The sequence below is a fragment of the Silene latifolia genome, chromosome 5, assembly GCF_048544455.1.
Source record: "Silene latifolia isolate original U9 population chromosome 5, ASM4854445v1, whole genome shotgun sequence".
Classification (NCBI taxonomy): Eukaryota; Viridiplantae; Streptophyta; class Magnoliopsida; order Caryophyllales; family Caryophyllaceae; genus Silene; species Silene latifolia.
Genome location: NC_133530.1, coordinates 20,634,944 through 20,660,775, shown reverse-complemented (window position 1 = coordinate 20,660,775; position 25,832 = coordinate 20,634,944). Strand labels below are relative to the sequence as shown.

The window sequence follows — 25,832 nt, the reverse complement described above, 5'->3', positions numbered from 1 at the left end:
AACCGCTTCACAAAAACTACCATATCCCATATTATTCACTACTATCGTACGCTCTATTATTCACTACTACGTACTCCGTAAGTCCGTATTACCTACCTATAAATTCTGATTTGACATATAAACGGGTAAACCTACCAAAACTTAAAAGCTAAACAAATTATACATAACCAAAAATATGTTTTAAGTAATTAACCATACCCAGCCACCTCCTCACTCATTTTACCCCCTCGTCCCATTTCATGTGGCTCTCTACCCCTATCTTAAAGTTCCGCCGCGCTCCTCACCAGTCACCTCTTATATTTTTAAGTTCATTTAAACCAATCTTTGTTTATCATCATCTTTCTCCTTTTGCGGTCCTACCCATTCTCAAGTATCACTTTTACACTTTTCACCTCTTATTCCGATCTCTGTCGGGTCTCCACCCTAACAGAAAAAATAAAAATAAATTTTCCTCTAATTTTCCGCCTATCGACAATTTACATCAATATACATATTCTTTAATCTTTAATGCCTTTTAGATTCAAATTTAATAAATTTAATGTCAATATTGGAGTTAATTGAAGAGTATAAGTAGAAGAAATTCATGTAAGTATGATCCAAAAATTATACTCTGGGTTCTTTTATTCGCTTGGTCCATTTCAAAGTACATATTTTTTTTTCGATTTTTAAAATTTTGTAAATATGTTTTTTCCAAGATTTTTTCAGATCTAATATGCTTCTTATTTGACCATTTCTTATTTATTATATTTTAGTATATTCACTAAAGAGTTTTTTTATGTTTCTTTTAGAGAATTATTCGTAAATATTTTTTTTTGCTTTTTTTCTCCGAAAATCTCCACTTCTACATTAATTGTTACTCGTATTTTTTTCATTTTAAAAGATTTATCAATATTTTTGTTTCGAAAACCTTCAAATCTACAGTTTTTAAAAGATTCAGTAGTATAATTATAATTATTATGGTGATTTAATTTTTTTAAATAGGTCGATATATTCCGAATGATTAAATTTATTTCCGCAAAACAATTATACACATAATATTTTTAGATACCTGGTATTTTTTTATTAAGATATTATTTTTTAAGGAATTTATAATTATTTACTATACTCCGTACTTCTTTTTTAAACATCATTTTTTTTAACATGAAACCTTTAAAGAACCTAGCTTTTATACTAGGTAGATTTCTGGGAGGGGCTGCTCACAAAGCCTCGTTTGGGACTTTTTATGTTTTGATGTCTTGCTAACTGGAATTTAAAAGATTGACCAGACTCGAATGAACAGATCTATATCGGATACTCCCTCCGTCACCACTCATTTGTTTACTGTCAATTAAAATATCTCTCACAAAGACTACAGGGTAAACAGATGATCAGGACGGAGGTGTAACTGAATATCAATCTCAAATTTATCGGAATACTAATCTAGCCTCAAACTACACTCTATTAAACTGTATACTGTTTACTAAAGATGTAACTGAATATCAATCTCTAGACCGTCTTTAAAAGCTTAAGACGATCTCAAACAAGATTTTGAACCCAACTAATTACATTACTCATCATTTCTCCACAAAATTAAGTAATTAACATGCTTAAACATCCAAAATTAAATTAAACTAAAAACAAAATCAAAATCATACTAAAAATTAAACGGAATTAAATGGGGAGAAAACCTTGAACAAAGATCTATCTCATCGCCATCCTTCATTTTCATTGCAACACATTCAAGAAGTAGAATACCGAACCAAGCAATTAGTCTATTGTAGTCCGTCTCACAAATGAATATAGGTTACATTAACGTATTCACGAGTAAATAAGTGGGTGTATGAAGCGGTCTCAAGAAAAATATTGGTTGAGAACTACTCTTTGATGAATTTAAGTAAACCAGCTGCACGTTTGTATATATGTATGTATGTATGTATGTATGTATGTATGTATGTATGTAGTGTGCGCGTGCATGAGTAAATGTGTGTGACAGAGATGAAGGGAGTGAGGAAAGGAAGAAGAGACCTCATCAGGAGTCTGATCTGGTCGAACATAACGCCCTTCAAAACAGAATTTGATGGAGTATGCTTGGAGATCAACAGTTGCAGACCCGTGGTCACGGTAGGCATCCATAAGCTTCTTGAATTGAGTAGACCTCTTCACTCGAAACAACACCTCATAGCCATCCTGATCAAAAACGTAACTTCAAACGTATCAACCTTATATTTATTATTGTGAGGAGTATTTTAATCAAAAGTAAACAAATAATTGGGACGGAGGAGTAATTCTAACCCTAATCCACATAGAAAATGAAGACGAATCCTTCTATTTCAGTCAAGTCTAAATTAAATCGCTCCAATGTTGTAAGATTCCGAGGGAAAACTCACTTGCTCCATTCCCGACCCCTTTCGCTTGTCTTTTGTAGACAAAAAGGAAACTTAAAAAGAAAGGACAGTGCATAGGATTTACTATTACCCCTAACGTAGAATGTCAGGCTTATCTTATGTAATCGTCTCATTTTACTGCTGCGAGAAAAAGCGGAAAGAAGAAAGGGGGAATACAAACAGACCAGACCCTTGACTTTAAGCTTAATGCGAGCAGCCTCGTCGCCTAGTTTCTTGTCTTCCTCTTGCGTTCCTGACATAAAGTTCAGTTGATCAAAAGGGAGTTTGCTAAAGTATTTACGGTATAATGATCTGCCTCTTCCATTCATTTCGTAATGTATTAATAGTACATCGGTAATTAGGGTTGGGATTAACCTAAGCCCAACATATAACAATACAACTCGATACGATACGGGCTCAAGGCCTTATAATACTACGACTCTATTCTATTACCCCCCCTCAAGTCGGAGCATAAGGATTCAAAATGCCCAACTTGCCAACTAAGTTAACAAACTGAGAAACGCCAAGAGATTTAGTAAGGATGTCCGCAAGTTGCACAAACGTAGAGACATGAGACGGGGTAATAAGACCATCTTGCATTGCATCACGAACGAAGTGACAATCGATCTCAATATGTTTTGTACGTTCGTGAAATACGGGATTTTGAGCAATATGCAAGGCGGATTTACTATCGCTTGAAATCGGTACAGCGGAAGGATGAGGCACACCCAAACATTCCAAGAGACCTTTTAGCCATTTTATTTCACAGGTGATGGACGCAAGGGCACGATACTCTGCTTCGGCCGAGGAAAGCGATACAGTTGGTTGTTTCTTTGTCTTCCATGAGATAGGCGAGGAGCCTAGATATACAAGCCAACCCGAGAGTGAACGACGAGTATCGGAACAACCGCCCCAGTCGGAGTCACACCACCCGGTGAGCATCAAAGAAGTACGAGCACTTAAAAGGATGCCTTGACCGGGTGTGCCTTTCAAGTAACGAACGGTGCGCAAAGCAGCATTCCAATGGTCCTGTTTTGGCGCACTCATAAATCGAGAAAGAATATGCACCGCATAGGAGAGCTCAGGTCGTGTAACTGCAAGATAAACCAACCGACCAACTAGTCGTCTATATGAGCCAGGATCATCAAGTAGCTCACTTGTTGAACATTCGAGCTTATGATGTTGTTCCAGCGGGGTAGGTGACGGTTTACAGCCAAGTAGTCCTACTTCCGAGATTATGTCAAGAGTGTACTTACGTTGGCACAAAAATATACCATCTGAATTTCGAGCGACTTCGATGCCTAGGAAATACTTCAAATCGCCCAAGTCTTTCATGTGGAAACATGAATTCCGATATTCCTTAAAATCAGAGAGTGCTTGCAAATCATTGCCGGAGAGAATTAAATCATCAACGTATATTAATACATTGATACGGACCGTACCATGAACATAGGTAAATAATGAATAATCACAATAACTCTGTAGAAAACCATACCGTTTCAGAGCAAGCCCAAGTTTAGCGAACCAACACCGGGGCGCTTGTTTGAGTCCGTACAGCGACTTTCGCAGGCGACATACCAGGCCGGGTGTAGGAGATTGAAACCCCGGAGGCAAACGCATATATACTTCTTCTTCCAGATCACCATGAAGGAAGGCGTTATGTACGTCCATTTGGTGAAGATACCAATTCTTTGCGGCAGCTACAGCGATAAAGGTTCGGACTGTGGTCATTTTGGCAACGGGAGCAAACGTCTCATCATAATCCACCCCCTCTGTCTGATGGTTTCCAAACACAACAAGACGGGCCTTCAAACGCTCAATCGTGGAATCCGACTTATACTTAATTTTATATAACCATTTACTACCAAGAGCTTTCTTTCCCGGAGGAAGGCGTTCCATGGTCCACGTACCGTTATCAACCAGAGCTTTAATTTCTGCTTCCATAGCTGTACGCCAATCCGCACTTTTGACAGCTTCTTTGAAATTCCGCGGTTCCGTATGAGTATTTAAGGCTGCCAAGTAAGTACGATACGGTGGCGAAAATTTATTACAGGAAAGGTAATTAGCTAGGGGATACAACGTACCTGAGGATGACGCGGACACAGTGTTGGTGGAAGCGCTTGATGGACTACTACCCACACCTGGAAGATCAACCACATAATCACGGAGATTTTTAGACAAGAATTTGGGACGGTGACCACGACCCAAAACTTCAGGAGCTGCTGTAGGACCCACGTCCTCTGTTTCAGATGAAGGAGGAACAGAGTCGGCTGAGGCATCCATGGCCGTGGTCTCGGGCACCGTATCCGAGGTAGGGGACGAACCAGTTGCATCATCACTCGTATTGGGACCTGCCGAATCAGTGGGAGGCTCATCCCACTCAATAACATACTCACTTTCAGACCCATTGTGCGAGTAACCACCTTCCAACGTGGACTGTTCGGGGTTCGAGACAGTTAGAAACGGAAAATGCTCTTCATAGAATTTAACATCCCGAGATACAAAGAATTCCCGACGCTCAAGATCATACAAATACCAACCTTTTTGACCAGCCGGATATCCCATATGAACACATTTACGACTTCTACTCGCAAATTTATCTCCTTTCGAACGTTGGTTATGGGCATAGCATAGAGACCCAAAAACTCGTAAGCTTTGAAAATTAGGCGGGGTATGATAAATAAGCTCGTACGGTGTCAGACCATCCAATAGTCGGGAAGGAGTCCTATTGATTAAATAAGCAGCAGCTAATGCACATTCACCCCAAAACGCGATAGGAAGACCGGCTTGAAACCGTAATGCGCGGGCGACGTTAAGTATATGCTGATGTTTGCGCTCAACTCTCCCGTTTTGTTGAGGCGTCCCGACACAAGATGACTGAAATAAAATGCCATTGCTCTGAAAATACGGTTTAAGCAGATTGAATTCGGTGCCGTTATCGCTCCTAACAATTTTAATTTCAGCGGAAAATTGGCGTTTAATCATGGCGATAAATAGCATAAATTTTTCATAGACTTCTGTTTTCGTATTTAATAGATATATCCACACACCCCGAGAACAATCATCCACCAACGTGAGGAAATACCGGGCACCAGACGACGAAGGGGTGTCATACGGCCCCCACAAGTCACAATGAATCAGTTCAAACAAACACGAACTTTTATTATTGCTTAACGGAAAACTAGTACGAGTATGCTTAGCCCGATGACAAACCTCACATGGTTGTGACAAAGAGTGTTTACTAGAACGAAAAAAAGGAAGTAATTTAACAACTTGTTCGGACGGATGACCCAACCGATTATGCCATAAATGAAAATAAGAATCTACTGCCACGGAGCTCACAACATCCGGCCGCTCTTGTCGTAGGTAGTATAGTCCATCTAGCCTTTCACCTGTGCCAATCGTCAGCCTCGTATCCCGGTCCTGTATAGTGCACAAAGTTGCATTTGTTATAAACTCGCAATTTAACGCATCACTTAATTGAGAGGCGGAAATTAAATTACAATGTAATTTAGGGACGTAAAGAACAGGGTTAAGAGAGATGGACGATGTCAAAATCACACGCCCTGCTTGTGATGCGGAGATCGTCGAACCATCAGGCAACCCTACAATCCGACTGGGTATAGTGCGAATATCGCATAACAGTGATAAATTACCAGTGACATGGTGAGAGCACCCCGTATCAATTAACCACTTACCATATTGAGTATGGGTAGGCGTACCATACACTGTGACCACAGGCGGCTCCGATGTGCCAGGAACCGTTGCAGGAGTGGCAGTTTGTGTGTGAACAGCATTACTACTCTCGGCTCTGTTCTCATCGGTACGACTGTTGCTGCTGCCATCTTCACGAGGACGAGAGCCACCACGACCGCCTCCCCTGCTAAAACCAGAGCGCCCACGACTCGAATTTCCTCCACGGTTGGGCTGCTTGATACCCTTCAGTTCGTACCACCAGGCTGGTACCTCATCCATGAGGTCAAAGCACATACTTCTATCATGACCCTTGCGATTGCAGTTATTGCAACGTAATTGCTGGCGCTCAGTACGAGACAACTGCGAAGATGGGGTGTTCGCAGAACGAGCAGGAGCATGAACATTAAAACTCGCAACTTCAGGAGTGGATTCAGGAAGACGGTCACCACCACGCACCCTCTCCTCTTGAATAAGCATATGGAATGCCCTAGCCACCGTAGGTAGCGGTGTTTGAGACAAGATAACAGAACGAAGAGAGGCATACGGAGTGGGAAGCAGACCGAGCATAAACTGATGAAGACGATCAGACTCGCGACGCGCGGCATGTTGTTTGCCACTGGTACAATTAGCACAACACTTGCACTCAATTAAGGGTTCCTGCTTATCAAGGTCATCCCATAATTGGCACAATTTCCCATAGTAGACAGCGATAGACATATTTTCAAGCTGTCGACAATCACGGAGGCTGGCTTTAATGTGCTGAGTACGCGGACCATCAACAACACCAAAACGCTCCTGTAACGCATCCCATAAGCATTTGGCGTTGTCAAATTTTGGAAGCAAAGCACGTACCTCCGTCGTGATTGTGTGAGACAACCACGAAACCAACATAGAATGAATAGTTTCCCAATCATCCTGTGTACAAGGAGCTTCTGGCTCGTTAATGGTACCATTAACGAAAACATACTTACGACGGGATTTTAGGGCAATACGCACATCGTGGGCCCATTCATCAAAGTTATGTAAGGTTAAACGAACAGGAGTGATAGAATCACCTGGTTTGTCTTGAGGACCCAGGAAATACGGGGAAGAGGGATCAATTTTGGTACTCGGACCTTCGCCGTTAGTCATGGCGGCTAGGGTTTTTGTGTTTAAGATCTTAATTTTGTATTTTGATTCACTGATACCATGCTAAAGTATTTACGGTATAATGATCTGCCTCTTCCATTCATTTCGTAATGTATTAATAGTACATCGGTAATTAGGGTTGGGATTAACCTAAGCCCAACATATAACAATACAACTCGATACGATACGGGCTCAAGGCCTTATAATACTACGACTATATTCTATTAGAGTTGGTCTTACTTAAAGACTGTCTTAAGCCTACAACAGTATACAACTATCAATAAATGAAAGAATCACGTAACATAAATTGACGGTCTCAAGACCATTTTTAAAAGCTTAAGACGATTTTAAACAAGATTTTGAATCCGCCAAAATACATTACACATCATTTATCGACAAAATTAAGCGATTAACCTAAACAAAACAAAAAAAATGAAACAAAAAAAATAAACGGAACTAATAAAGAGGGAAAACCTTGAACGGCGGAGATTGGAGGACAAGAATCGTTGGTACAAGATGAATGTTGTTGAAGTAATTGAGATTGGAGAAGTGAAATTCGAGCTTCAATTTCTTGTTTTTGAGATTTCAAGGTTTCGATTTCATGGTGGATTTGATTAGGGTTTATAATTCCGTTAGACGTCATTTTGTCTCCAATTATTTTTGCGGGAAACGCTAATAATTTGATCTAACTTACGGTTGGTGTATCCTATATTCGGGGTTTGTAGGTTATTATATTGTGTGTACGAAGCTGATTTTTAAGTTATATTTTTTCGATCATTAATTGATTTTGGGACGGATTTGTGCACGCTATTTGTATGGACTTGTCATAATTGTTTATATGGGGAATTAAACAATACTTTCGGTTTTGTACTGATTAATTAGGCGGGTAGTTAAAAGAATTTCCCCGTACAAAATTGTATGACCTACGAAACAACCCCTTAGTCTAAATAATTGGAGTCGGCTTATATGAATCATAGAAGTAATCAACATCGTTCCAGAAAAACTTGGTTTAGATCGAGTCACAACACCTAGCCTATCCTTCTCGAACCAACATCTCTTGCACTAAATTCGGTTCCATTAGCACCTACCATCGCTAGTGTTTATGACTCTGCATTTGGCAATTTGTTACTCGTATTATCTATCAGCTAGTCTTCCTTAGCATAGATATATATGTCTTAATATTAAAACAGATCAAAATTCATTCCACATAGGTATATTTTACCCGTTTCAAGCTTAAAACAGATATAAAATGAGTTTCTAATCATAATTGATTGATAGGGACTGCATAATAAAGTTTGACAGAAATTGATTACATTATGAAATATTCGTATTATTAAAAAATCAGTCAATAAACGACTAGCTAAATAAAGATCATCTCAAAAATTTCTAAATTTGAAACAATTACAAACTGATATTAACCCAACAACAAAACGATTGCGCCTTTGTGCCATAGAAATCGTCCATAGCACCACTCGAAGTGTGATACTTGTCTGTGTCGAGCGAATAGAACACAACCTCGTTCTCTTTGCGGCGTGGCAAATATATTCTATTTCTCATCTCGCTTTTTTCCGTCTTAATTGAAAAAGATGATGCAGGACTAACGAACAAGGCGTGTTCTCCCAAGCTATCTAACTTCTCCCAACATTTGCTTAAAGTGTCGAATTTAAACACTTTAACCCAGCTTCTGTGTCCTCCAATAAAAACCGAAACAAGTTCCCCGTCATGCTCGACTAGATAGGACGAGTTGAGCGATGTTTTCTTATCAAATGGATATTTGTAAACTTTCCAACTAATTTCTCCTTCTACAAATTTCAATTCCCCAATGCAGCCATCCCTCCCGAGAGAATAGAACGCGTTCTTGTTAGAATGTGACTCGTGTGTCGCATTGATATGTCGAAGTTTGATTACGATGAGATAAATTAGACTAAGGAAGAAAAGGAATAAGAAAACAAATAGCTGCAAGACGGGCGACATGTCTGCGGGTCGCATGGGATCCTGGAATATGGCGTTTATGCATGCGTGATTTTCCTACGTGAGAATTGATCTTATTGGCTTGTTTCTAAGCCTTTGACTTTTTCTTTGGTTTCCTTATTTTAATAAAGTGAGTGGGTTTATCACGTCACTTTTATTTCCTTAGCTAAGTTGGTTTAGTTTATTCCGTGAGATTTGTTTATCATTATTTCCTAATTGTATTAATCTTTGTTAGGGTAGCTTAATATATAAACTCTACCCTAACCTAGTTATTTTTTAAGGAGAGATTTGTGAGGCAAACACATTGAGAGTTTTAAGAGGCAGATCTAGAAAAACTCTGTGCTCATCTTTTGTAATCTGTAATTCTCCCGACATAGTGAATTATTCTCCCTCGCCCTGGTGGATGTAGCTATCGCATTGATAGTGAACCACGTTAAATCTTTGTGTCTTTTATTTTTGCATCTACTCCGTATCGCTTCCGCACAACAATTGGCACCAGAGCTTAGGTTTTTTGGATCCAGGGAGGAGAAGATGGCAACTGACACTATAAGGATTGAGAAGTTCGACGGGAGGAATAGTTTTGCACTATGGCAGATAAAGATGAGGGCTTTGCTAAAGGAGCGGTGCATCTGGAAACCCTTGACGCCGGGTTTCTCCACGAAGGTGACGAAGACTGAAGCTTCGGCTGCGGGTGTTGAACCTAGGGTGACTGAGACGGAAGATCCTGCCTTGTTAACAATGGAGGAGAGGGCTCATTCATCGATCTTGTTGAGTTTGTCAGACGATGTCCTAACTGAGGTAGTCGATGAATCGACTGCAATGGGGTTATGGCTGAAATTGGAGAGTTTGTACATGACAAAGTCGCTCACCAATAAGTTGTTGTTGAAACAACGTCTGTTCTCTTTCAAGATGCAGATAGGTATGTCACTTCGTGATCATCTAGACAAATATAATACTATATTACTAGATCTGCGTAATATAGATGTTAAGATTGAGGATGAAGATGCTGCTTTAATTCTGCTGGTTTCTTTACCTGCGTCATATGGGAATTTTGTGGATTCTTTTGTTCTTGGTAAAGAAACATTGACCCTAGAGGAAGTGAAGTCAGCACTTTGCACTATGAGTTGCGACAAAAAGCAACTGTTGACTTAGAAAACGGATCAGGGGCAGGTTTAGTTGTTGATAATACTAAAAAGGGTGGAGTTCGAAAGAAAAAGGCTAAGGCTAATATTCCAGACACCAATACTGCTGATAATTCTGTTATCTGTTATCTATGTAAGGAACCCGGGCATAAAAGACCTAGTTGTCCTAAGTTGAAAGCTAAGTCTAATGCGGCTGTAGTTCAAAGTAAGAATTTGGAGTACGATTCTGAGGCGGACTATGCACTTGTGGTTGATTCCGTTCGTCCTATTGATCGTTGGATTCTAGATTCAGGGTGTTCTTATCATATGTGTCCACACAAGCATTGGTTTAATACTTATGAGTCCTTTAATGAAGGTCGCGTTGTTGTTGGTAACAATGCTACTTGTGAGGTAGTGGGTATTTGGTCAATCAAGGTGAAGACTGCTGAGGGTAAGAAGTGTACTTTGACTAATGTGAGACATGTTCCAGCTTTAGGGAAGAATCTTATGTCACTTGGTTCATTAAGTGATTTAGGATATGAGTTCCAGAGTAAAGGGGAGATTTTGTCTGTCACGAAGGGTTCTAGTTTGGTGCTGAAAGGTGTCAAACAAAATTCCTTGTATGTATTACAAGGTGAAACACGGACTAATTTTGCAAGTTGTGCATTCGTAATTCACAAGAAGAAGACTAAGGTTTGGCATAAGCGGCTTGGTCATATGGGTGATAGAGGGATACAACAATTGTGCAAGAGGGATCTTCTTAATGGTGTCAAGGTGAGTAACCTTGAGTTTAATGAGCAGCGTGTGTTTGGTAAGAAACACAGATTTAAATTTAGCAAGAATGTTCATAAAACAAAAGAAGTCCCTGACCCTTCGGGGTGCTGAGCTTAAGGTGGAGCATCCTTGAGCGGCCCGGTCCAGGGCTAAATGGACGCAGGCCTAGTCCAGGGCTTATTGGACGGCAGACCCAGTCCAGGGTATATTGGATGGTTATAGACTCAAGGTGGAGTCTATGGTGTTCTAGTGTGAGAGCTCAATTTTCTAGAACATGGCAGATATAAGTCTACTTGAGTGACTTGTATAGTGGTCGAGTGATTTGGAAGTCGTTTGCTAAATGCGACTGTCCGAGTCAAGGTGGATAATTGTTAGAATGTGACTCGTGTGTCGCATTGATATGTCGAAGTTTGATTACGATGAGATAAATTAGACTAAGGAAGAAAAGGAATAAGAAAACAAATAGCTGCAAGACGGGCGACATGTCTGCGGGTCGCATGGGATCCTGGAATATGGCGTTTATGCATGCGTGATTTTCCTACGTGAGAATTGATCTTATTGGCTTGTTTCTAAGCCTTTGACTTTTTCTTTGGTTTCCTTATTTTAATAAAGTGAGTGGGTTTATCACGTCACTTTTATTTCCTTAGCTAAGTTGGTTTAGTTTATTCCGTGAGATTTGTTTATCATTATTTCCTAATTGTATTAATCTTTGTTAGGGTAGCTTAATATATAAACTCTACCCTAACCTAGTTATTTTTTAAGGAGAGATTTGTGAGGCAAACACATTGAGAGTTTTAAGAGGCAGATCTAGAAAAACTCTGTGCTCATCTTTTGTAATCTGTAATTCTCCCGACATAGTGAATTATTCTCCCTCGCCCTGGTGGATGTAGCTATCGCATTGATAGTGAACCACATTAAATCTTTGTGTCTTTTATTTTTGCATCTACTCCGTATCGCTTCCGCACAACTGTTCTTATGATACTTGGGACCGATTTTTAAATTGGTCAAAAATTCAATATCCGTTTCAGAGTTAAATTCCGTTTCATAATACTCCCACTCTCCGGCTGCAGCATCGAAATAGCTAATTATCTTGTTTTTGTACCCAGTAATTCCAACGGTTAGACAATCGGAAGAAGTAGGACAAGTTGAAAATCCAAATCTTGTAAACCATTCTTGACAAGGAGGGTACTTCTCTGTCTCGTTTGTGAAAGGATTCGAGTACTGTAGGTACTCGCCCGAACTTAACAGCAGCCAACCATCCTTACAATGGTCAAAGTTTGAGATGATCTCACCAGGTTCATTCTTGGCCGAAATAATGCGTGAAACGTTCTCAAACGGATCCAACAGTTGATATGTTTTGCTAAAATCCTTATAGATCATCAACAGAGGATACTGATCACCATTAGCTCGCCATTGCGGCAGAGGGTTAGGGTTTGCCTGGTGATTCGAAGGCATAAACCATATAGGACCGTTAAAATACCGGAGAGAAGTGGAATGAGGCAACAAAGTAGTATAACTATCATCTTCAAGATTGTATGAATAAACTCTTTGATCGCCCTCTGGAGCGAAGTATATACAATTCTCTTCAATGAAACCACCTGACGATGATCTAGACCCTGCCCAACACCATGTGCAACTACTATCGTCTATTAAAAATGCGTGATTTCTCAAAAACTCGACTCTAATCCACTCCATTTGTGAGAAATCCAGTCTCCAGACTAAGACCTTAATGATATCCAAGGTGTTGTCGTCATCAATATCCCGAAACATCATAAGTATAAAGTAGAAGACACCACAACATTCAACCATACGGTCCAACCTTGCATATTCGTGGAAGTTGATTTTAGAATCCGGAAAATCTAGACCCATGGGTTGTAACGTGATTGGACTCGAACTGTCCTCGGTAACATTGATATGCACAAATGTATTTACATATCTTTTAACATCAACTGGATTTTTTATGCGACCATAAGCGTAACCATAAATAACCCCTTCAAATGCACAAGCTTCGTGTATTTCAACTTTGCTAGTACCGTCAAGCTCAAGACTTTGCTTGACCCATCTACAATTAGGGCTCATTGTAGGCCTGCACGAGAACACTAGCCCCTCCTTGAAAACCAATACAAGCTTACATGTTTCGGGATTATTATTAAGGTCAAGGGACTCCGTTAAAAGACAGATTGAGGGATTTATATTGCCAGGGACTGGTGATAATTTAGGTAGACGTAAAAATTGGGAGGTAACAGGGTTCCAAATAGAGTAGATGCTGCAATCTTCGCGGTCTCCCAGTATCAACCAGCCTTGAGACGAGACGAGAATAATGTTTTGGTCTAATTCTGGGATTGTCTTGATATACGAATTAGTGTTGGTTCGGAATGTTTGTTTTTCGAGTTTATTAGACTTTTGATTCTCGTGTGTTGCGATTAGCCATGGTCCTTCTGCAAACGGTGGCAGCTCGTATTTCTCGTCTTGATTTTCCTCCGTTATAAATCTTGGCAACATATGAACTTCCTCCATTAACGATTTTGATGATTTCTAAAACAACTAAACTTGTAAAATCAAACAAATTTGTCTACTTCATACTTCGTATATATATAATTTATATCAATTTAAGAACGTGAGATTTGGTAAGAATTCCATAAGCCGAAGCTAGCTCAAATTAGGAAATTGATGGAGATTGTATATTTGTATTTTATTATTATTTATTTACTTTATTATTTATATATAAATTAAAAAATAAATATTGGTTTCGGTGCACACTAATTCTAATGTAAACACTAGACGTGTCAAACTGGTCGGGTCCTGGGTTAAGCCATACAGGTCGAGTCAGAATACGGGTCAGCTCATACGGGTCACGGCTCAAAAAAACAGTTTCAAAGGCCTTTTTTTTAGGTTTTTTAAAATAAAAAATTATGTTTAAAAAAAATTAAAACATACCTCCTACTATCAAAAATTAATACCAGATCCAGCTTAATCAAATGCTACATGAAGATAGCGATAATATGACGAGCCGAATTGCCAGATGCTGTTTTGAGATCCCTAGTTTATAAGAAAATTATTTTTCTTTGGTTTCCATTGTTGGAAATAGGGGCTACTTTTTGCATAGTCTTTTTTCCATTTTGTCCCACATTGGTGAGGAATAGTGTTTGTGTTGTGTTTATATATGACCACACTCCTTACCATATCACTAGTGGGTCATGGGAGGCTTTTGTGGAAGCTTTGCGAGGTGCTTAAGTCGGCTCGCAGACACGCAGCACATACAAGCGTGCCCGTGCCCGAGCCCGGCCCGGCCCGGATCCGGATTCGTGATTTGGGATTTGGGATTTGGCAATCGCCTGCGGCGGGCTTTGCCTATCTTTTTGGGCCAAAACCGAACCGTTTGTTTTTGTTTTGGACTGGAGTGTCCAAAGTGCTGTTGGTGGAAGACTGTCTGATGGGATGCTATAGTGCTGCGCTCCTTTAATCCCTACCACTGACTGCTGGTGGGATGCTAGTGCTGCTCTAAATGCTCCTTTATTCCCTCCACTTCTGCTTCAGTGGAGCTTACCATCAAGTGCAGCAGCTCCCTTCCACTAATGCTGTTGATTTATTTTGCTATAAATAGATCACTCTTCAGCATTCAACAATTACACAAACATCCTCTCTTCTCTCTAATCACTTCTTCTCTTCTCTCTGCTAATAATTTCTGGGTGAAGAAATCATTTCTGTCTGTTCCAAGTCTCACAGTTCCGAGTGGGGCGAAACCGAGTTGAGAGGCGTAGTGTTATCCTTGGGGAACTACCTAGGCACTAGCCGATCGCCACCACGGTCGTATTCGAATATAGTTTTCAAGGCGTGGCCATCATACCACGTCACTACTAATCGGGTTATCTCTACTCTTTCTCATTATTCTTTAGATTTACGACTAACAATTTGAAAACTATATTATTATTCTTTGTAACAATGTCGATTATGTCTAAGAATGCTCCTGATTTGTCTAAAGTCGAACCCTTAAATGGTCGAATTATAAACGTTGGGCTCAAAAATTACCGATGTTTTTTGAAAAAGATGAAATTGATTACGTTCTTTTTTCCGACCCACTTTGAGCTCGTAAAACGAAATTACCGATGATGTGTGCCGCTTACACCTCCTGGAATTTTCGTAGTAAAGTCAAATGCAGAGGCTATTATAAAGCATGAAAAGGATAATAAAACAGTTAGGTTTCACCTCCTTAATCTTATGCATAATACCCTATTTGACTTATTTATGGTTTACAAATCTGCTAAAACCATGTGGGAATTACTAGAGAAAAATATGGGGTGATGATCTTTGGTAAAAAGAAGTATGTCGTTGGGAAATGGTGGGGTTCAGATGGTAGATGACAAACCTATAATGGATCAAGTACATGTCTATGAGAATTTATGTCGACGTAGTGAATGAAGGATGAAGCTAGATGAGATTTTTCTAGCAAATGTGTTATTGGAAAAATTCCCCCCTTCCTGGTCTGACTATAGAAACCATCTTAAGCATAAGAAAAAAGACTTGTCTCTCCAAGAACTAGTAGGACACATGAGGACCGAAGAGGCAAATCGCCTTAAAGACAAACCTGTTAGTCAATCTGTTAAATCTTCTAATGCTAATGTTGATGCTAATTTGGTTGAGTCTGGTGGTCCGTCCTATACTGAGAAGTTCAAGGGTAAGGGTAAGGCTAAATTTGGTCGGGTAAGAACCAGGGTCGGCCAAGAAGAATGGTCCAGGGAAGCACACCAAACCGGTTCCTAAGATTCAGAAACCTGCTAAGGGTCCTTTTGTCTGCTATGTTTGCGGAAAACCTGGGCACAAAGCCTACCAATGCTCCGAAAAGAAAACTGATGAAGCCAATGCTGTAACTGATGACATCATTGCTGCTGTGGTTGTGGAAGCTAATATGGTGGGTAATGTTCTGAATGGGTCTTGGACACCGGCGCTTCCCGACACCTCTGTCTTTGATAAGGGGTTATTTATCGAGTTCGAGGAAGTAGTGATGGGGTTGCGTTTTTATGGGTAACTCTTCATCCGCACCGATCAAAGGCAAAGGCAAGATCTTTCTCAAACTCACCTCAGGGAAAACACTTGCTTTAAATAATGTTTTGTATGTTCCCTCGTTACGTCGAAACCTTGTGTCTGGTGCCTTATTAAACAAAGTCTGGGCTGAAGCTTGTGTTTGAGGCGACAAGGTGGTAATGTCGCGTAATGGGGAATTTGTGGGCAAGGGTTATCTGTCTGGGGGTCTTTTTGTGTTGAACTCGATTCGATTTTTAATAATATTGCATCTACTTCGCTTATATCGTGAGTCTATTGATGTTTGGCATGGTAGATTAGGTCATGTGAATGTTGACTATATTAAAAAACTTAGAACTATGAGTTTAATTCCAAGTTTGACGAGTCAAGAATTCTCTAAATGTGTTAGCTGTGTTGAAGCTAAATTCACAAAGAAACCTAGTAAACCTGTCACAACTAGGAATACGAGTCTTCTTGAGTTAATTCACTCCGACCTGGCTGACTTCAAAAATATTGCAAGCAGAGGTGGAAAGAATTATTATGTCACCTTTATAGACGACTGTTCAAGGTACACCGTGTCTATCCGCTTAAGACTAAAGATGAAGCGAGAACAATCGTTTATAAACTTTAAAAATGAAGTCGAAAATCAACTCGACGGGAAAATTAAAAGGGTAAGGTCTGATAGAGGTGGTGAGTATAAATCTAGTTATCTAGCCGACTTTTGTTCTGCTAATGGTTTAATACATGAGACTAGTCCACCTTACTTACCTCAGTCTAACGGTGTAGCAGAAACGGAAAAATAGAACCTTAAAAGAGATGATGAATGCTATGCTTTTAAGTTCGGCCTATCGACGACATGTGGGGGAAGCTATACTTTCTGCTTGTCACATTCTTAACCGTGTACCTCATAAGAAAATTGACAAGACACCCTATGAGATGTGGAAGGGCTATCCTCCTAACCTAAGTTACCTTAGAGTGTGGGGGTGTTTGGCTAAAGTGGGTTTACCTGATTTTAGGAAACCTACTGTTGGACCAAAGACCTATGATTGTGTTTTTATAGGTTATGCTCAAAATAGTTCTGCTTATAGATTCATGTCTTTAAGTGATCGTTCTATATCTGAAGCAAGAGATGCTGTGTTTTTTGAGCATGTTTTTCCATTACAGAAGAATGTTGATTCATCTCCTAGTTTGCCTGTTACATCTATTGATATCTCTTCACTTGCTAGTAGTAGCACTTCTACTAATCATGATGCTGGACCTAGAAGGAGTAAGAGACCTAGATGTCCAAAGAACTTTGGAGCTGATTTTGTTTCAACTTTGCTGTCTGAACATGGATACACTGTTTGTGCTAGTGATGAATTTGTTTCAGCCTTTTTAATAGAAGATGACCCAAAAACGTATAGTGAGGCAATGAAATCCATTGATGCTAATTTTTGGAAAGATGCTATTAAAAATGAACTTGACTCTATTATGTCAAATCAAACTTGGAAGTTGACTGACTTACCTAAAGGTAGTAAACCCATTACAAGTAAATGGATCTTTAAAAAGAAAATGAGACCTGACGGTACAATAGAGAGGTTCAAAGCTAGACTTGTAGTTAGAGGCTTTACACAAAAGAAGGGTATTGATTATTTTGATACTTACTCTCCTGTGACCAAAATCTCGACTATTAGGACTCTTGTCGCCTTAGCTGCTATTCATAACCTTATTATACATCAGATGGATGTTAAAACTGCCTTTTTGAATGGTGAACTAAGGGAAGAGATCTATATGTCTCAACCTGAAGGTTTTTTGATTGAGGGTCAAGAGAGTAAAGTGTGTAAACTGAACAAGTCTCTTTATGGACTGAAACAAGCACCTAAACAGTGGTATGAGAAATTTAACAACACTTTAATAAGTAATGGCTATGAGGTTAATCATTCTGATTCATGTGTTTATTCAAAGGTAATAGAATCTGATTGTGTGCTCATATGCCTTTATGTTGATGACATGTTAATACTTGGTAATAATTTAGAGGTAATAATTAGAACCAAAGATTTTTTGTCATCACAGTTTGAGATGAAGGACTTAGGAGAAGCTGATGTTATCCTAGGAGTTAAGGTCATCCGAAACTCCAATGGAATCTGTCTAAGTCAATCTCATTATGTTGAAAAAGTGTTGAGAAAGTTTAACTGCTTTGATGATGTGCCTGCCAGAACACCATATGATCCTAGTGTAGCATTGTGTAAAAACTTGGGCAAGAGTGTTTCCCAAGAAGAGTATGCTAAAATCCTAGGTAGTGTGATGTTTTTGATGAACTGTACTCGACCAGATATTGCTTATGCAGTTAGTAGACTGAGTCGTTATACACATAACCCTAGCAATGAACACTGGAATGCTCTTCGTCGTTTACTAAAATACCTGAAAGGAACAATTGACTTATGTTTGCATTATAGTAAAAATCCTGTTTGTGTTAGAGGGATATCTTTGTGATGCTAACTGGGTTCAAGGTAACGATGAGATCTGTTCTACTAGTGGTTATGTCTTTACCATGGGTGGAGGTGCTATATCGTGGAAGTCTTCTAAACGGACTTGCATTGCACGCTCTACCATGGAATCGAGTTCATAGCTCTTGAGTTGGCGGGGCAAGAGGTGAATGGTTGAAAAACCTTTTAGCCGATATACCGATTAAGTGTGGGGCGGACGGCTAACACCGGTCTCCCTGCACTGTGACTCGCAGGCAGCAATTGGTGTTGCAAAGAACAGTGTCTACAATTCGAAAAAGAGACATATTCGAATAAGACACGCTGCAGTTAAACAACTCCAAAACAATGGAGTGATTGCTTTGGACTATGTGAAGTCCGAAAAACAATCTTCTTGATCCCTTTACTAAAGGGTCGACTAGGAGACTAGTCGTTGATACGTCAAGGGAATGGGGCTTAAGTCCTTAGGTCAAGAGTGAGACTTGACTAAGTCTAAAGCTTCTATTCCTATGACATTGTATGATTCATAGCCTTAATGGTAATGCTTTTGAGACGCACTTGATGAATCATACACCAGGTTGGACTTAGATCCTTAATGACTCATGTGAGAAGTGCCATTGAGGAGCACTTGAGTCACCTACGTAGGTGTAACGATCATTAGACTATGAGAAGTCTTCTGAACACATCTATCAGTACCGAGGTAAACGCATAACTCTAAAAGAGCGCGTTGCACTTTCGCGGAACGACCTTAATCTGAAGGTATGATATGTGTTGTGGGGGGTATCGACCGAAGCTCAGCTAGGAATTCAAATCGTAAGATATTCTCTCGCTGTAAGTAAGTTGTTTCCTCATTTCACTAAAGTGTCAATTCAAATCGAAAGATATTGATACCTAAGTATCCAATCCTTCCTTTACCCAGGAATTCTTCTTCTTTCTCTCTGGCGCCCCTAGTGGGGGATTGTTGGAAATAGGGGCTACTTTTTGCATAGTCTTTTTTCCATTTTGTCCCACATTGGTGAGGAATAGTGTTTGTGTTGTGTTTATATATGACCACACTCCTTACCATATCACTAGTGGGTCATGGGAGGCTTTTGTGGAAGCTTTGCGAGGTGCTTAATTCAGCTCGCACACGCGCGCGCGCGCGTGCCCGTGCCCGAGCCCGGCCCGGCCCGGATCCGGATTCGTGATTCGGGATTTGGGATTTGGCAATCGCCTGCGGCGGGCTTTGCCTATCTTTTTGGGCCAAAACCGAACCGTTTGTTTTTGTTTTGGACTGGAGTGTCCAAAGTGCTGTTGGTGGAAGACTGTCTGATGGGATGCTATAGTCTTTGCGCTCCTTTAATCCCTACCACCGATGTTGCTGGTGGGATGCTAGTCTTTGCTCTAAATGCTCCTTTATTCCCTCCACTGCTTCAAATGGAGCTTACCATCAAGTGCGTGACTCCTTCCACTAATCTTTGTTGATTTATTTTGCTATAAATAGATCACTCTTCAGCATTCAACAATTACACAAACATCCTCTCTTCTCTCTAATCACTTCTTCTCTTCTCTCTGCTAATAATTTCTGGGTGAAGAAATCATTTCTGTCGTTCCAAGTCTCACAGTTCCGAGTGGGCGGCGAGTTGAGGCGTAGTGTTATCCTTGGGAACTACAGCAAGGCACTAGGCGATCGCCACCACGGTCGTACCGGAATATAGTTTTCAAGGCAGTGGCCATCATACCACGTCACTACTAATCGGGTTATCTCTACTCTTTCTCATTGTTACTGCAGTTTACGACTAACATCCATTAGATTTGTTTTCGATTATACCTATCATTTGTAAGTGTCGTATGACGTTCTATTACTGAATTGTTCTTTAATTTCAAAAAAAATGAACCACAGTTAACACAAATGCCTACACGTTGAGTCACTAGGCAATATCGACACACACAGATGTAATCGAGCTCAATATCGACCCACATATATGTAATCGAGCTTATTGATACCAGTTGTACTGTGCAGATTGACACCTCCACATCGAGCTTATTGATACCAGTTGCCCGTGAGCTCATGTTGAAGCGGCTTAATAAGTCGACTCCAGGGATAACTAGTACAAACGGAAAGAGTCTTATGAACATACAGCCAGATTCTGATACAAATAAGTCGTGCATAAAACAAGTGTTTAAGCAGTCGATAGCAAGCTAAACATCAAAATCATCGTCAGAGATTATTTCTCGACTAAACGGCTAGGATGATAATAGAGTGATCCATTTAAGATACAGTTTTAAACATAATAATCCAGAGTCAATTAGAATACATAACTTAATTTCTGCGTCTGTGGGGCATCTTGAAAAAAGCATCTATCACATCGCCATCCTTCAAATTCAGTTGCAACACATATGATGATCAGTATAGTATGGGTCACATTAACATAATCACGAGTAAATGAAGCGGTCCCTAGAGAAATATTGTTACGTAACCAGGAGCACATATGTATGTATATATGTATGCGCGCATGAGTATGTGTGTGACGGACATAAAGGGATTGAGAGACGGAAAAACAGACCTCATCAGGAGTCAGATTTGGTGTAAGTTGACGTGTATTAAAAAAGAATGCTATGGACCAAAAATCCACAGACTGGCGGTCACAGTAGAGATCCATGAGCTTCTTGAATTGAGAAGACCTCTTCATTCGGATTAAGACCTTATCACCCTCCTAAAAAACCAACTTCAAACATATTAACCATAATGTTATCCTGTCAAAATTGTATTAAGCAAATTGCAAACTTTCCAATATATGGTGAGCGGGATAAAAAAAATATCAATAACCCTTGCAGAAGTCCCCTTTTAAGTGCCTGGACCGGATCTGACCCAGTGCAGCAAATGCGTGAATAGAAATAAATTAGGGTAGGGAGAATGAGCAAATGGAAATAGCCAGAACGGGAGGGACAGAGAGTTTTATGTCCAAATTTTTCTTTAAGCAATGGAACGCTTCATTTTTTATCCGCATTAAATCCTTACGCCTCCATTTTGTTATCCAAATAAAATAAAAAAGATCACTACCCAATGCATTTTAAAAGTTACAACGGCCGCAGCTATTTATAATAATTTAATTATGGTTGTTATTCCTCCAATATCGCTAAGATTTGGAGAGAAAACTCACATCGTCTTTTGTCGACAAAAGGAAAGTTAAAAACAAAGGAGAGGTAAGAAAGAGGAAGAATAATAACAGACCTCACCCAAGACTTTGAGAACGACGTGAGTAGCCTGTTCGCCTTGTTTATTGTCTTTCTCTTGTGTTCCTGACATCTCTTTGAGGTTACACACTACTATAACTATAACTTTCAAAATTAACCCGACTTGAGTGATCCGTTTAAATTGTCTTGATCTGATTGGACTCATATTCAAGCATTGAATTGAATACTCCCAAATCCCAATACGGCATGATTTTATTAACCAAACTTTGCTAACCCCAAATTAACTTTTACCTAAATGACTCGACATTTGACGGTATACAGTTTACTAAAGCGAACTTAGTCTTGGTTAAGATCGTCTTAAGCTACAACAGTCAGTATATATATATAACTATTGAACCACGTAGCATAAATTGACGGTCTCAACACCGCCTTTAAAAGCTTAAGACGATCTCAAACAAGATTTTGAATCCGCCAAAATACATTACACATCATTTCTCCACAAATTTAAGTGATTAAGGTAAACACAAAAATCAAACAAAAAAATAAACGGAATTAAAGAGGGAAAACCTTGAACGGCGGAGATTGGAGGACAAGAATCGTTGGTAGAAGATGAATGTTGTTGAAGTAATTGAGATTGAAGAAGTGAAATTCGAGCTTCAATTTTTTGTTTTTGAGATTTCAAGGTTTCGATTTCATGGTGGATTTGATTAGGGTTTATTATTCCGTTAGACGCCATTTTTGTCTCCTATTATTTTTGCGGGAAATGGCTCTATCAGGGTTTTAGGCTTTTAACGGCTAACCCTAATCGTTTAATGTAACCTTAGGTTGGTCGATACTCGATTCGATATTCGGGGTTCGTAGACTATCATATTTTGAGTGACGGTAATTTTCTATATCGGGAGTGGATTTGGAGTACGAGACTGATTTATAAGTTACTCGGTATATTTCTTCTATCATTAATTGGTTTTGGCATGGAATTGCACAAATAGGAAGCTAAAAAATATCGAGCTTATGGGTATATATTTTTCCTGAACTTATTTAAAATTATATTTTTATTGTATAAATGGATGAAATCAGATATTATTTAGTAATGCTCGTATTCTTTAAAATTGAACTCGAATTCTTTATTACAAAGCTCAGATTCTACACCGTACAACTGGTGTTATTGAGAACTAAACGATACTTTCAGTTCTTTACCGTGATTAATAACCCTTAAGTCTCAATAAGTCGACTGAATAAGCCAAAGAAAATCTCAGTTCAGACGGATTGGTTGCCCGCGAGCTAATGAAAGTCGGCTGAATAAGTCGACTCCAGGGACAACCAGTACACACCGAAGGAGTCTTATGAACACCAGAACATACAGCCAAGATTCTTATAACAAATGTTCAAACAGTAAATAGCAAGCCAAACATCAAAACCATTGTCAGAGATTTTAATTTGTCGACTAAACCGCTAGGATGAAAATAGAGTGATGATCCATTAACAATACAGTTTTAAACATAATAATCCACAGTCAACTAGAATCCGCAACCAAATCTTCCCGGGGCAATTTGAAAAAAACATATATCTCATCACCATCCTCCATTTCCAGCTGCAACGAACAAAATCCGTCTCACAAGTGAAACTGTGAGACTTATGATTATATGTGTGTTGACGGAAAAAGAGGGAGTAAGGGACGGAAAAACAGACCTGATCAGGAGTATGACGTGGATGAACATGACGCCCATATAATAAGAATACTATGGATTCAAAATCCACAGATTTGAGGTCACAATAGGCATACAAAAGCTTCTTGAACTTAGAAGACCTCTTCATTCGGACGACCTCATCACCATCCTAAAAAACCAACTTCAAACATATATATTAACCATCTGTTATCCTGTTAAGAATGTAATATAACTTGAGCGAAATACAATAATACTCGCTCCATCCCATTTATTTCGTTATTTTATAGATCAAACAGGGGGAACGCGAATCTATACTTCTAACAGCTAATGCCGAAGGCAACAAAGCAAATTATTAAGCAAACTGCAAACTATCCAATATTATGGTGAGCGGGATAAAAAAAATATCAAAAACCCTAGCACAAGTCCCCTTTTAAGTACCTGAACCGGATCTGACCCAGTGCAGCAAGTGCGGGAATTGAAATAAATTAGGGTAGGGAGAATGAGCGAATGGAAATAGCCAGAACAGGAGGGACGGAGAGCTTTACGTCCAAATTTTTCCTTAAGCAATGGAACACTTCATTTTTTTATCCGGATTAAATCCTTACGCCTCAATTTTGTTATCCAAATAAAAAAAAAATCACTATCCAATGCATTTTAAATGTTACAACGACCGCGGCTAATAAAAATAATTGTGAACCCTGGCATAATTGACGTGGAGAATGAGGATGAATCTCTCTCTATATCCCTCGAGCCTAAATTAAATTCCTCCAATATCGGAATTTTTTGGCAAATTGGTGTTTATTATCAAAATAATTAGGGAGTTGGGGTTGGTTTGAAACTATTTTGCCCAATGGTGTCCACGTCATCAGTTTTTATTTTTTTTTCAGTTTTTATGGTAAGCCGCTAAGTTTCTTAGCGACTTAAAAAAAATGAATAGTAAAGCCGCTAAGAAACCTAGCGGCTTTACTATTCATTTTTTTTTTTCAAAAACCGTCACCTTCAAACACTGATGACAGCCTATTCTAGAAATGAATAACCACTAAAGCCGCTAAGAAAGTTAGCAGCTTCCCTATTTCTCTATTTTTCATAAGCTTATGGCATTTATTATCTGAAAAATAACAAGAAGACAAAGCCGCTAAGTTTCGAATGAAAGTGATGACGTGGACACCATTGAGGCAAAATAGTTTCGAATGAACCCCAATTTACTAATTATTTTGCTAATTAACTCCAATTTGCCAAAAAAATTCCCAATATCGCTAAGATTTGGAGAGAAAACTCACATCGTATTTTGTCGACAAAAGGAAATTAAAGTTAAAAAGAAAGGAGAGGAAAGAAAGAGGGAGAATACAAACAGACCTCACCCGAGACTTTGAGCTTGATATAGGCAGCCCGTTCGCCTTGTTTATTGTCTTCTTCTCGTGTTCCTGACATCTCTTTGAGGTTACACACTAGTACACTACTATAACTATAACTTGCAAAATTAACCCGACTCGAGTGATCTGTTTAAATTGTCTTTGATCTGATTGGACTCATATTCAAGCATTGATTACTCCCCATACGGCATGATTTTCACCAAAATTTCCTAACTCCAAATTAACTTTTACCTAAATGACTCAACATTTGACGCACTGACGCGCGCGTCAGTATATATAACTCCCCTCATTAAATGAACCGTGTAGCATAAATTGACGGTTTGAAGACCGCCTTTAAAAGCTTAAGACGATCTCAAACAAGATTTTGAATCCGCCAAAATACATTACACATCATTTCTCCACAAATTTAAGTGATTAACCTAAACCAAAAAAAAAAACAATCAAACAAACAAAAACAAACGGAACTAAAGAGGGAAAACCTTGAACGGCGGAGATTGGAGGACAAGAATTGTTGGTACAAGAGGAATGTTGTTGAAGTAATTGAGATTGGAGAAGTGAAATTCGAGCTTCAATTTTTTGTTTTTGAGATTTCAAGGTTTCGATTTCATGGCGGATTTGATTAGGGTTTATTATTCCGTTAGACGCCATTTTTGTCTCCTATTATTTTTGCGGGAAATGGCTCTATCAGGGTTTTTATTTGGTTGGTCGATCCGATATTCGGGATTTGTAGACTATCATATTTTAAGTGACGATAATTTTCTATATCGGGAGTGATAGTATTTGAAGTACGAGACTGATTTATAAGTTACTCGGTATATTTCAAAATTAACCCGACAGTCGTTTAACTTGTCTTGATCTGATTGGACTCATATTCAAACATTGAATACTTAAACCGGTTCAGGTCCAAATTGACCCAATACAGCAATACGACATGATTTTAACCGAACTTTGTTAACTCCGAATTAACTTTTACCTAAATGACTCGATATTTGACACACGTGGGTTGTGGGGACTTTCCTAAGATGACCACATCCGATCCAAATGACCCACTTATTATATACAGAGTATATGAGTAGCGGCT

General features: G+C 39.2%; 4 protein-coding genes across 5 annotated transcripts; all 4 read right to left on the bottom strand.

Annotated features, from left to right (window-relative positions):
* Window positions 1–1,348: 1,348 nt before the first annotated feature.
* LOC141655011 (small ubiquitin-related modifier 1-like) lies at window positions 1,349–7,851 on the bottom strand. The gene is made up of 4 exons (XM_074462114.1): window positions 7,662–7,851; window positions 2,549–2,616; window positions 2,005–2,166; window positions 1,349–1,384 (listed from the first exon to the last, which is right to left on the bottom strand). Exons 1-4 carry the CDS (start codon window positions 7,828–7,830, stop codon window positions 1,349–1,351), a joined length of 435 nt encoding a protein of 144 aa, XP_074318215.1. The 5' UTR covers window positions 7,831–7,851.
* A 645-nt stretch (window positions 7,852–8,496) lies between these two features.
* On the bottom strand, window positions 8,497–13,627 carry LOC141655979 (uncharacterized). Its single transcript, XM_074462956.1, has 2 exons — window positions 12,019–13,627; window positions 8,497–9,044 (listed from the first exon to the last, which is right to left on the bottom strand). Coding segments are annotated over exons 1-2 (1,554 nt in total). The 5' UTR covers window positions 13,571–13,627; the 3' UTR covers window positions 8,497–9,042.
* Window positions 13,628–20,836: 7,209 nt separating this feature from the next.
* LOC141655010 (small ubiquitin-related modifier 1-like) lies at window positions 20,837–21,823 on the bottom strand. Its single transcript, XM_074462113.1, has 3 exons — window positions 21,749–21,823; window positions 21,081–21,230; window positions 20,837–20,890 (listed from the first exon to the last, which is right to left on the bottom strand). The coding sequence occupies exons 1-3, from the start codon at window positions 21,821–21,823 to the stop codon at window positions 20,837–20,839; spliced, it is 279 nt and encodes a 92-aa protein (XP_074318214.1).
* A 1,185-nt stretch (window positions 21,824–23,008) lies between these two features.
* LOC141655978 (small ubiquitin-related modifier 1-like) lies at window positions 23,009–25,497 on the bottom strand. 2 transcript variants are annotated; one of them, XM_074462955.1, is made up of 5 exons: window positions 25,231–25,497; window positions 24,735–24,802; window positions 23,401–23,547; window positions 23,248–23,302; window positions 23,009–23,215 (listed from the first exon to the last, which is right to left on the bottom strand). In XM_074462955.1, the coding sequence occupies exons 1-5, from the start codon at window positions 25,397–25,399 to the stop codon at window positions 23,205–23,207; spliced, it is 450 nt and encodes a 149-aa protein (XP_074319056.1). In that variant the 5' UTR covers window positions 25,400–25,497; the 3' UTR covers window positions 23,009–23,204. The 2 variants fall into 2 exon arrangements, with proteins under 2 accessions (XP_074319056.1, XP_074319055.1); XM_074462954.1 differs by having other exon boundaries at window positions 23,009–23,302.
* Between the last annotated feature and the right edge of the window lie 335 nt (window positions 25,498–25,832).

Bases quoted from the DNA above. Each gene is read 5' to 3' on its own strand.
- LOC141655010 (XM_074462113.1), bottom strand. From the start codon at position 21,823: ATGTCAGGAACACAAGAGAAAGACAATAAACAAGGCGAACAGGCTACT. The intron at 21,231-21,748 runs GTCTGTTATTAT...TTGGTTTTTTAG, and splicing joins TTCTCAAAGTCTTGGGTGAG to GAGGGTGATAAGGTCTTAAT. The intron at 20,891-21,080 runs GTCTGTTTTTCC...CTGAATTTGAAG, and splicing joins CAAATCTGACTCCTGATGAG to GATGGCGATGTGATAGATGC.
- LOC141655978 (XM_074462954.1), bottom strand. From the start codon at position 25,399: ATGGCGTCTAACGGAATAATAAACCCTAATCAAATCCGCCATGAAATC. The intron at 24,803-25,230 runs GTTTTCCCTCTT...AAGAGATGTCAG, and splicing joins TCCAATCTCCGCCGTTCAAG to GAACACGAGAAGAAGACAAT. The intron at 23,548-24,734 runs GTCTGTTTGTAT...TTGGTTTTTTAG, and splicing joins AGCTCAAAGTCTCGGGTGAG to GATGGTGATGAGGTCGTCCG.
- LOC141655011 (XM_074462114.1), bottom strand. From the start codon at position 7,830: ATGACGTCTAACGGAATTATAAACCCTAATCAAATCCACCATGAAATC. The intron at 2,167-2,548 runs GTCTGTTTGTAT...GTTTTTGATCAG, and splicing joins AGCTTAAAGTCAAGGGTCTG to GATGGCTATGAGGTGTTGTT. The intron at 1,385-2,004 runs GTCTCTTCTTCC...ATTGATATTCAG, and splicing joins CAGATCAGACTCCTGATGAG to TTACACCTCCGTCCTGATCA.
- LOC141655979 (XM_074462956.1), bottom strand. From the start codon at position 13,570: ATGGAGGAAGTTCATATGTTGCCAAGATTTATAACGGAGGAAAATCAA.